The sequence below is a fragment of the Triticum dicoccoides genome, chromosome 3B (genome assembly GCF_002162155.2).
Source record: "Triticum dicoccoides isolate Atlit2015 ecotype Zavitan chromosome 3B, WEW_v2.0, whole genome shotgun sequence".
Taxonomy (NCBI): domain Eukaryota; kingdom Viridiplantae; phylum Streptophyta; class Magnoliopsida; order Poales; family Poaceae; genus Triticum; species Triticum dicoccoides.
In genome coordinates this window covers 745,463,989-745,476,323 of record NC_041385.1, presented here as the reverse complement: position 1 = coordinate 745,476,323, position 12,335 = coordinate 745,463,989, and the positions used below count along the sequence as shown (strand labels likewise).

The 12,335-nt window shown below is 48.6% G+C and overlaps 1 protein-coding gene across 1 annotated transcript; it reads left to right on the top strand.

Moving 5' to 3' along the window:
- Positions 1-6,138: 6,138 nt before the first annotated feature.
- LOC119278213 (auxin-responsive protein SAUR71-like) lies at positions 6,139-6,751 on the top strand. The gene has a single exon (XM_037559570.1). The coding sequence runs from the start codon at positions 6,139-6,141 to the stop codon at positions 6,613-6,615; it is 477 nt and encodes a 158-aa protein (XP_037415467.1). The 3' UTR covers positions 6,616-6,751.
- Positions 6,752-12,335: the final 5,584 nt, after the last annotated feature.

The following is a 12,335-nucleotide window of genomic DNA, read 5'->3' as shown; positions in this document are numbered from 1 at the left end:
CCGAGGCCATATCTGCATATGCTAGGCTCGTCAAGTTTAACCTGAGTATTCTGCGTGTGCAAAACTGGCTTGCACCCGTTATAGATGGACGTAGAGCTTATCACACCCGATCATCACGTGGTGTCTGGACATGACGAACTTTGGCAACGGTGCATACTCAGGGCGAACACTTTTATCTAGAAATTTAGTGAGAGATCATCTTATAATGCTACCGTCAATCAAAGCAAGATAAGATGCACAAAAAGATAAACATCACATGCAATCAATATACGTGATATGATATGGTCATCATCATCTTGTGCTTGTGATCTCCATCTCCGAAGCACCGTCGTGATCACCATCGTCACCGGCGCGACACCTTGATCTCCACCGTAGCATCGTTGTCGTTACGCCATCTATTTCTTCTACGACTATCGCTACCGCTTAGTGATAAAGTAAAGCAATTACAGGGCGTTTGCATTTCATACAATAAAGCGACAACCATATGGCTCCTGCCAGTTGCCGATAACTTCGGTTACAAAACATGACCATCTCATACAATAAAATATAGCATCACGTCTTGACCATATCACATCACAACATGCCCTGCAAAAACAAGTTAGACGTCCTCTACTTTGTTGTTGCAAATTTTGCGTGGCTGCTACGGGCTTAGCAAGAATCGTTCTTACCTACGCATCAAAACCACAACAATAGTTTGTCAAGTTGGTGCTATTTTAACCTTCGCAAGGACCGGGCGTAGCCACACTCGGTTCAACTAAAGTTGGAGAAACAGACACCCGTTAGTCACCTGTGTGCAAAGCACGGCGGTAAAAGTAGTCTCGCGTAAGCGTACGCGGTCCGGGCCGCTTCATCCAACAATACCGCCGAACCAAAGTATGACATGCTGGTAAGAAGTATGACTTATATCGCCCACAACTCACTTTTGTTCTACTCGTGCATATGACATCTACGCATAAAACCAGGCTCGGATGCCACTGTTGGGGAACGTAGTAATTTTAAAAAAAATCCTACGCACACGCAAGATCATGGTGATGCATAGCAACAAGAGGGGAGAGTGTTGTCCACGTACCCTCGTAGACCGTAAGCGGAAGCGTTATGACAATGCGGTTGATGTAGTCGTACGTCTTCACGATCCGACCGATCCAAGCACCGAACGTACGGCACCTCCGAGTTCAGCACACGTTCAGCTCGATGACGATCCCCGGACTCCGATCCAGCAGGGTGTCGGGGATGAGTTCCGTCAGCATGATGGCGTGGTGACGATGATGATGTTCTACCGACACAAGGCTTCGCCTAAGCACCGCAACAGTATGACCGAGGTGGAATATGGTGGAGGGGGCACCGCACACGGCTAAGGAACGATCACGATGATCAACTTGTGTGTCATGGGGTGCCCCCTGCCCCCGTATATAAAGGAGCAAGGGGGAGGGGGCGGCCGGCCAAGGGAGGGCGCGCCAGGGAGGAGTCCTACTCCCACCGGGAGTAGGACTCCCTCCTTTCCTAGTCCAACTAGGAGAGGGGAAGGAAGGGAAGTAGAAGGAGAAGGAAGGAGAGGGAGGAAAAGGAGGAAAGGGGGGCCGGCCCCCTAGTCCAATTCGGTTTGGGCTAGGGGGGCCGCGCGCCCTACCTCCTCTCTTCCACCAGTTGGCCCATGAGGCCCATTGCTTCTTCCTCGTATTCCCGTGACTCCTCGGTACCCCCAAAAATACCCGAATCACTCGAAACCTTTTCGAACTCCGAATATATTCGTCCAATATATCAATCTTTACGTCTCGACCATTTCGAGACTCCTCGTCATGTCCCCGATCTCATCTGGGACTCCGAACTCCTTCGATACATCAAAACTCATAAACTCATAATATAACTATCATCGAAACCTTAAGCGTGCGGACCCTATGGGTTCGAGAACTATGTAGACATGACCGAGACACGTCTCCGGTCAATAACCAATAGCGGAACCTGGATGCTCATATTGGCTCCCACATATTCTACGAAGATCTTTATCGGTCAGACCGCATAACAACATACGTTGTTCCCTTTGTCATCGGTATGTTACTTGCCCGAGATTCGATCGTCGGTATCTAATACCTAGTTCAATCTCGTTACCGGCAAGTCTCTTTACTCGTTACGTAATGCATCATTCCGTAACTAACTCATTAGCTACATTGCTTGCAAGGCTTATAGTGATGTGCATTACCGAGAGGGCCCAGAGATACCTCTCCGACAATCGGAGTGACAAATCCTAATCTCGAAATACGCCAACCCAACATGTACCTTCGGAGACACCTGTAGAGCACCTTTATAATCGCCCAGTTACGTTGTGACGTTTGGTAGCACACAAAGTGTTCCTCCGGTAAACGGGAGTTGCATAATGTCATAGTCATATGAACATGTATAAGTCATGAAGAAAGCAATAGCAATATACTAAACGATCGAGTGCTAAGATAACGGAATGGGTCATGTCAATCACATCATTCTCCTAATGATGTGATCCCGTTAATCAAATGACAACACATGTCTATGGTTAGGAAACATAACCATCTTTGATCAACAAGCTAGTCAAGTAGAGGCATACTAGTGACACTCAGTTTGTCTATGTATTCACACATGTATTATGTTTCCGGTTAATACAATTCCATGAATAATAAACATTTATCATGATATAAGGAAATAAATAATAACTTTATTATTGCCTCTAGGGCATATTTCCTTCAGTGGGTTGGGGATACCACTGTCCACCTAACCAACTCAACCACAGGTTGGTTCGCCGGTGTTGATTAGTTGAAGAGTATAATTATTGAGCAATGCTACACACACAGATAGATTATTACGAGATTAATGAAGGTGCTTAGGTGGGATTGTTTGATTGGATAAAATTTACGGTGAGGGGCCCACCCCACTGAAATTAGAGGGCGAGAGATTAGTTATGGATAGATCTATAACCTCCTACTAATTCCTATTAAGGTTTCCACTTATTATTATATTTATACATAACCAAATAAAGCACATTGGATCGAGGACACCTAAATAAAATGAACAGCAAACATTCGGATAAACCAAAAAATTACATCATGGTACTTCATAGTCGTCATTTTTTTGTTTTACTTTTTACATCTTGATTTTCTTCTATATCCGTCGGTGAAAAAACATTGCATGGAAATAAACCTGCACAACCTAGACTAGCCTCAAATATTGTGTTCTCGCAACAAAAAAAACCCTCAAATATTGTGAATGGTACGCTGTTCACCCAATAAGTGAAACATTATATCATTGAAAAGACTAAGGACACACCCTCTCAAGATAGGACGTCGGACCACCGAAAAATGCGAATGGAGGCCGAGCTCTACGGAGCTCGGTATTTTGAAAAAAAATCAAAAGGCATATTTGAAAGTTTTTTAAAAAATCAACAGAAACTTATATGATTTCCGCACGCACGTGTGAAAAAATCATTTGAATTTTTTGTGATTTGTAGGTTGTACAGAAAAAATCCGGCCCAACAAAAAAATCGGCCCATTTTAGAAATACGTTTTTGTCTTTATTTTGTACATTACATGTGAAAGTATATGGTTATGAATTTTTGCACATACACAATACACATGTGTGTGAATGTATACAAATGTTTTCACGTTGTGGAAATTCGTATTTTCAAAACGAGCTCTGTGGAGCTCGGCCTCCAAAAGCCCTCACCCGTCGGACCACTGATTTCTCATCATATGGGCTAGAAGAAGATAACAAACTACAACAAAACTTGAGAGCCAATGACCAAAAAGTTCTTAGCACCACCATTGCCACCACAACCGTCAACTCGGGCCAAAGCATAGGGTGGTAATCCGCAGGATCAAAACCGTCTATTCACGGGAACCAAAATACCACAAGGCCCTTGGTGCCATGAAACCGCCTCTACTGTCAAGTGGGTTTAATTTTCTGTTTTGGAGTAAAAACAAAATTAGGTAAGAAATCCATGTCACAAGATCTGACAAGATTTTTAAAATGATATAAAATTTGTCACAAAGTCAGGATTGACGGCACGAGAGTAGAAAGTAGAAGATTATGAGAGCCTGGCCTAGTAGAAATGATAGACTACTCATATCAACAAGAAATTCCTTCTTTTCTCGGGAGTGAAAAGAACTCCAAAGTTAAGTGTGCTTGGCTTGAAGCAATTTGAGAATGGGGACCGACCGGGAAGTTGGTCCCGGGTGACAGGAAAGACTCGTGTTGGTCTATTTGGCCAGTCTAGGTCCCGTCAGGAGTAACGATCAGGAACCAGTGTATGTGGCCGAGGCATTACAATTAGTATCAGAGCTGACCCTGACGGTTACACGGGCATGTACGAGTCAGGTGCGCGGGCATGTGGCGCATGACGCATGTGGCCCCTTGTGGCACAGGACATGGCACATGTGCCGGGCTGGATGCACATATGTGTACCAAGAGGGAACGTTCCTGATAGGGTGACGAGGACGTCCGTTCCTTTTAACTGGGGGTGTATGTGAGAGCTTGGCTTAATAGGAATGATAAACTACTGATATCAACATAGAATTCCTTCTTTTTCAAGAGCTCATTCAAAACGAACTCTAAAGTTAAGCATGCTTGGCTTGGAGCGATTTGAGAATGGGTGACCAGCCGGAAAGTTGGTCCCGGGCGTGCACAAGTGAGGATAGAGTGCGCAAAAAAGACTAATGCTACTCTATGGGGCCAGTCTAGATTCCGCCAAGAGTAACTGCCGGGAACCGGTGACTGTGGCCAAGGCGTTACAAAGATACTAATCATTACTGAAATATCGGTTTTGCGCAAAATAGACCCATACATGTGTAGGTAAAAACAAGAGGATGGATTCAGCATTAACTTTGGGCAAAAATAAATGACTCCATTGTAGATCCCACGTCAGTTTTTTGACTATGGCAAATTGAACATTTTTCATGGTAAATTATGTTCTTGGAGGATGGCAAGTTTAGTTGACGAGCATGGTAAATCTGTCTCAGTTATTTTTCTGTTAGAAAATTGCATGCTTGCAAACCAAATTTCCCGTCACCGCGCCAATATAAATTGCCATGAAAAACATCAGATTTGTCATGCCTAAAAAATTGATTTAGTGTTTCCGAAAACAAAAGTATGTGAAAATAGATGTTACAAGAGCACTACTACGGTGCAAAAATCTGACAAGATTTTTGAAATGTGTTAAAAAAACATATCACAAAGCCACAACACGTGAGTTGAAAGTGGAATATACTCGTAATTAAGTAATCGTCACCGAAATATAGAGATCTTTTCTCAGAAGAGATTTGTCAGTTGGTGCATATGTGTAGCCAGTGGCGGAGCTAGCAAAAGATCTCGGGGGGGCCAAACAAGAAATACACATATTTGAGGGGGCCAAATGGCTAAACTTTCCTTAATTTAACCCTTCAATAAAAAAATTCCTTCAGTGATTAGGCCAGGGCTGGGGGGCAGTGGCCACCCCAGGACTGCATGTAGCTCCGCCACTGTGTGTAGCCATAGCAAAGCCTAGCGATGCAGATGCAGTGCTTCTTCCACATCACATTCGGGCGGCGTTGACCATGGCGTCGACCACTAAACTAAGACAATTATTGCCCATTTGATAATACTACTACATCCCACCCGGATTAAGTAGCCACACCACGTACCTTTCCCGATTAGCTTTTCCACAGCCGATTAGCTTCCTTTTCTCCGTCGATGCACATGCAGGGCCAGTACTACTCATATAGTACTAGCTGAGTATCTATTGCTAACCACTTAGTTAATTAGCCGGCCCTAAGTCAGTTGTTAATTACCCTAATTATATTACTTAGAGTGTAGGAGTACATCTCCCCCTTTGCCTTCCTCCTCGATCGTCCTGCACCATATGACCCTGCGCTGCTGCTCGCGACGAGTCATAAGTCAATGCATGCCCTCGCTTCAGGTCAACTAATGGGGCTAGCCCACCATGTCACACCGCACGCCATGTCGCCCTCCGTCTTCAGCTAGCCGCTAGCTGCTACACCTACCTTTTGCTTGGCTTGTAGCCTTGTACCCATATATATACACACAACGCGGCCGGCCCCCTCTCTCATGCATGCCATCTTGCTTACAATCCGGCCGGCGCATCCGCTCACCGTCTCGACTCGGTCGACGTCCACCAGCGGCATGGCGGCGAGCAAGGGAGCAAGGAAGAGCCTGGTGTCGAGGACCCTGGAGCGGTGCAGGTCCGGGCTGAACAGCGGCGGCAAGTCGTCGGCGGCGGTGGCGCCGGGGTGCTTCTCGGTGTACGTGGGCCCGGAGCGGGAGCGGTTCGTGGTGCGCGCCGACCGCGCCAACCACCCGCTCTTCCGCCGCCTCCTCGACGACGCAGAGCAGGAGTACGGCTACGCGGCGCAGGGGCCGCTCGCGCTGCCCTGCTCCGTCGACGCCTTCCTCGACGTGCTCTGGCACATGGACCACGACGTCCAGGACGACGACGATGGCGAGGCCGCCGTGGCCCCGTCGACGCCCATATGCGGCCTGCAGCGCGCCGGCAGCGGGAACATCAAGGTCCGGCCGGCGGGGTACCGGGTGCTCAGCCCGGCCAAGTCCACGCCGGCTTCCTTCTTCTTCTCGCAGACGGCGGCTGGCGGTAGGAGGTGAGCTCTAGGCGCGCAGAGATTTCAACAAGTGACCACCCGCTCTTCCGCCGCCTCCTCGACGACGCCGAGCAGGAGTACGGCTACGCGGCGCAGGGGCCCCTCACGCTGCCCTGCTCCGTCGACGCCTTCCTCGACGTGCTCTGGCACATGGACCACGACGTCCACGATGACGACGACGGCGAGGTCGCCTCGGCGCCGACGACGCCGATTTGCGGCCTACAGCGCGGCGGCAGCGGGAACATCAAGGTCCGGCCTGCGGGGTACCGGGTGCTCAGCCCGGCCAAGTCCACGCCGGCGTCCTTCTTCTTCTCGCAGACGGCGGCTGGCGGTAGGTGGTGAGCTCTAGGCCTGCAGAACCGAAATGAGTCTGGGCGCGCATACACAGATCGAGCAGATGCTTAACTTGCATATACTTAGACGACTCAAGCATACACACACGCGTAGCTGATTTAGATTGTGAAAAAGTGAAAGGAAAGAAGATCGATTCTATGCATGCATGTAAGCGCGTGTGTTGGGTGTTCTTGTATGACCACTTTGATCTAGGGTAGTCTTTTTTTGCAGATTCTAGTGCGGACTAATACGAAGCAAAATGAGTGAATCTACTTTCTAAAATACTCCCTTCATTTCTAAATATTTGTCTTTCTAGAGATTTCAACAAGTGACTACATACGAAGCAAAATGAGTGAATCAACACTTTAAAATATATCTATATACATCCGTATGTGGTAGTCCATTTAAAATCTCTAGAAAGACAAAATATTTAGGAACGAATGGAGTATGTTTATATACATGTGTATGTAGTCTTTATTGAAATATTTAAAAATGACTTATATTTAAAAATGGAGTGAGTAACATGAGATTAAATTTTGAAGCTTACATGCATGCATAGATTTGCATATGCAGCGACAACGATGGACGTAGTCGCGGCCCCGACGTCGACGCCCATATGCAGCCTGCAGCGGGAACATCAAGGTCTGGCCGGCGGCGTACCGGGTGCACAGTCCCGGCCAAGTCCATGCCGGTGTAGGTCCTTTTTTTTTGAGAGTACGTCAATGGCGTACCGTATTTTTATAGAAGAAAGAAATAATGTTTACAATAATCCGTGCTAGACGAGAATGCCTACACGGGAGCTCCGGCTACAAGAAAAAACAAAAAAACTACTCTCTCACAAATCTATCTAGCCCCTCAACTCCTATACCCGCCTTCTTCCAGAGTTTGATCTCCTCATGTATTAGTTGAACTAGGCTTGTGTCCGAACGAACTTGATCATTCCGGTTGAACACTCTTGCGTTCCTTTGCTTCCATAGATGCCACGCGGTCACGATGACGAATGGGTCGAAACCTCTCTTGACCTTGCCTTGAAAGGATTTACGTGTCTTGTCCCACCACTCCATGAATGTGTCTTCGGGGATTGGAGTTTGAATGTTGATTTGCAGGAACTGGAACCAGCGACTCCAGACTTGCCTCGCATAAACGCATCAAGCTAGGATATGATCCATTGTGTCCTCTTCTTGACAGCAAGTGTAGCATGCCGAAGTTGTCTCCTGTAATCCATGTCTCGCTCTTCGGTCTGAAGTCCAAAGCTGGTACTGGGAGGCAAGCCAAGCGAAGATTTTGCACTTGAGTGGCGCCCAACTACTCCAGATGCATTGAGCAGCGGCAAACCAAGTCATACCCTGGCAAAGCATCTTGTAAGTGGATTTTGCGCTATAGGATCCCGCTGCACTCCAGGGCCAACTGAAGACATCATCCTCCAAATCATTCCTTGCGATCGTTGCCACGGCCTGCTGCAGATGTATGAGTTGCAAATGTGCTGTGAATGTGAGCTCTCCCGTGATGTCTTGAATCCATGATCCCTCGAGCAGCGCCTGCTGTACCATTCTCTTTCCCTTGGCTTGTTTGTCGACCATTCCGGCAATCAAAGGGGCGATGTCCTTGGCGGCGAAACCGTGTATCCATCTGTCTATCCAGAATAGGACCTTGCTTCCCTCTCCAACTCTGATGAGAACCATGCTATCAAAAACTGCCTTTGCCTCCTTGTCCACCATGAGACGCATCCCTTGCCAAGGGCGGGACGGGTCTGTCCTTCTAAGCCACCCCCATCGGACACGCATGGGCAAACCTTGAATCTTTAAGTTCTTGACTCCCAGACCTCCAAAGCATGTTGGTCTGCAGATGGTGTGCCAGGCCACCAAGCACTACCCGCCATTTACTACATCTTTCCCAGCCAACAAGAAAGCTCTCATCCATTTGTCCACTTCTTCGAGCACCCATGGTGGCGCTTTCATGACAAGCAGATGGTGGATGGGTCGCACCGTGATGACGCTGTTGATAAGCACTAATCTCCCTGGTCTCTGAATCAGGCTGCGTTGCCAAGCCGGAATGAAGTGCTTGACCTGATCAAGCATGGGCTGCCATTGCACTTTGGTGAGTTTGTGTATGCTGAGTTGCAGCCCTAGATACTTGCAAGGGAACTCTCCCATTTGACAGTTGAGGAATTGTTGCACTCTCTCTGAATCTCCTTGCTGCCCTTGAATTAGTGTTGCAGAGGTTTTGCGATAGTTCACTCAAAGACCGAAAGCATGGCCGAAGACATGTAGCACCCTCTAATGCAGTGGAGATCGGGCTCCGTGGGGCGAAAAAAGTGCAACATCGTCAGCAAATAAAGAGAGCCTTTGGTTTTCCAGCACGCCGTTGAAGGAGGAGAAAACACCCGCTGCGGATGCCCTGCAAATAAGGGTCGAAAGGGCATCCATCGCCATGACAAAGAGGAGTGGGGAGCTGGAATCTCCCTGACGCAGACCGTGTGCGTGATCAAACCTCCTTCCTTGATTCCCATTCACAATGACTCAAGTAGACGCCGTCTGCAGCAGAATCGCAACCCATTTTCTAAAGTTGTTGCTGAAGCCCTTGGCTCTCAAAACCTCGAACAGGAATGGCCACGAGAGGGTGTCGAACGCGCGCGAGATGTCAAGCTTCAGGAACATGGCCGGCATCTTGCGAGCATGCATCTTCCTTGCCACTTGCCTAACCAAGAGGAAATTGTCATGTAAGCTTCTCTCGCAGATGAAAGGAGACTGGTTCGCGTTGACAAGCTCGGGCAGTCTCCTTCTCACTCTGTTGGACATCATCTTGGAGAAAAGTTTGCCGAAGCTGTGGGGTAAGCTGATCGGGCAGTAATCACCCACCTCCTCTGCATCACTACGCTTGGGGATGAGGACCATCAAAGCCCTGTTAAGTTTCGTGAATCCACGGCCATCTCCCACGTACAGCTTCATGATGCCCGCCATAATATCTCCCTTGATGATAGGCCATGCACGTTGATAAAAAGCTCCAATGAAGTCGTCCGGGCCTGGCGCCGGGTCCGGGGGCAACTCCTTGATCACCTGCCAAACTTCATCCTCAGTGAATATATCTTCAAGCTCGTGAAGATCAGTAGATTGCATTCTGAGGGCGTCCAGATCAAGGGTGAATTCGCGTGCCTGATCTTTGCCAGAAGTTCCTCAAAGGAAGAGGAGAAAGCCGCCTCAATGTCAGCTTGAATCAGTGTGCACATTATCACCAACCTTGATTCGCGGGATGAAGTTCTTTGCTCTCCTCCCATTGGCGAATGCTTGGAACAGCTTCGTGTTTGCGTCTCCTTCCTTAATCCATCTCATTCTCGATCGTCGGCACTCGATGGTCCGCTCAAGAGAGGCCATGCCCAAAAGAGCAAGCTTAAGAGTACGTCGCAGCCAGAGCTCCTGGTCCATGAGGATGTGGTCCTCTTGCACCATGTTGAATTTGCAAATCACAAAGGTGGTCACTTCCATAAGTAGCTTGATGTTTCTCGTTGTTCTCTGTCCCCATGCATGTAAAGATTCAACAGCATTCCTGAAGAGATCGTCAAGTCTCTTGAAAGGATCCACAATCGAGTCACTGCATACCCAAGCATCTCTGATCGCCTCGTCGAACCCTTCAAGTTTTTCCCAATAAGTTTCGAACCGAAATCTCTTCTTGGGACAGCAGAATGTCCCCGTGCTCAGGTGAAGCGGTGCATGATCAGAAACTCCCGAAGATAGTGCTTGCAGAAGGCAATCCGGATACTCCAAATCCCAGTCGACAGAAACCAGAACCCGATTGATCTTTGTTAGGGTGGGAGCTTCTCTCTCATTTGACCAAGTAAACCTTCTTCCGTGCATGTACACCTCTTTAAGTTCGTTGTTATCGACGAAACTATGGAACTTGTTCATCATGCTCCTATTGAGGTTGGTGTTGCTCTTTTTGGAGGCGCGTAAGATCATGTTAAAGTCTCCTAGGATCATCCATCGCCCCGGCCAAAGCATACGCGTGGCATGAAGCTCCTCCAAGAACGCCGTTTTTGTGTATTGCCTTGCGGGCAATAAACCACCGAGATCCACCATGAAGCTGTTTGGTGTGAACTTGTCCCGAGATGAAATTTGGTGTGAACTTGTCCCGAGATGAAATCAGTATTCGAGTGAAGATGATCGATGTTAATGCTGGTCGAATCCCAAGCAATGATAATTCCTCCTCTGGTCTCATCAGCTGGCAAGAAAGCAAAACCATCAAAGGACGGCCCAAGGCATTGCAACACGGTGTAAAGATCAATGACATCCATTTTAGTCTCTTGGAGGCAAGCTACATTAACTCTCAATGTGGCAACAAAGGCCCTCACCGCATCTCTCTTTGCTAGGTTGTTTAACCCTCTCACGTTCGAACACAGAATCGATGGGCTAAGATCCATGGATGATCTATCAACACCACACTCGCGACATGACGCGGCACTAGTGGACTCCCATGATCCTTGAGCTGCCAATATTTCCCCCGGTTGGCATTGACTTCCCAAAGAGCGAGGCAATGACTCGGATGTGTTTCTCTTTGAGCGGTGAGTCGAACAGCCCCTTGAGATCCTCCACCATTTGCTCATCAACCTAAAGATCATGTGGCGCAAATCCCAGTGCATGCAGCAGGACACTTTCTGCAGGAGTGGACTTCGCCGAGCTTGATCCCCCTGCCCATTTCACCGCTCTGGTAGTGCGCCTTGGGGTGAAAGGCTCTGCATTGAGCCGTAGCATGGATGCATGTACCTCCTTTAGAAGGGGTGGTGCCAACTTCTTGACAATTTTCACGCAAAACGCCTTGAGCTTAGTGTACGCAATGGCTTCCGGGGGCGTCATCCCCTCCAGGGCTGTGGAATCCTCCTTGCCGGCTCTAGAATCTCCGTGGTAACCAGCTCTCCTTGCATGGCGCAATCAGTCGCATTTATATTGGTGCATGGCTGGTACGTAGTCACATCCATGTGAATAGGAGTTGCATGGATCCTGTCAGCGATGATTGGCCCATTATCTTGCACCAGTACCTCGGGCTCCGCATCGGTCTCGTAATGATGGCCCGGCACAGGATGGCTGGGTGGGACAGGCACCGGATCCAAGGCATGCAAGTCCCTGTCCGGAAGTGGTGGCCCCCCTCGATCATGAATCCCCTCACTATCGGTTTGTCGCCAGCCACGGCTTGTCGCATTGGCGCGGACTCGACAGTCTGCAGCGCCAGAGTGGGCTCCACAGCCTCCACCAACCTGGAGCCAGCCGTGTCCAGCAACGGTTGATCCCTCCCACCAGATGGGGTCGTGTGCGCCGTGTGGATCTCTTCTCGGCGCAAGGTGGAGACACGAGGAGGAACCGACACCTCCACTCTCTGCAGGACGGTGGGGCTGCGTGGGTG

Bases quoted from the DNA above. Each gene is read 5' to 3' on its own strand.
- LOC119278213 (XM_037559570.1), top strand. From the start codon at position 6,139: ATGGCGGCGAGCAAGGGAGCAAGGAAGAGCCTGGTGTCGAGGACCCTG.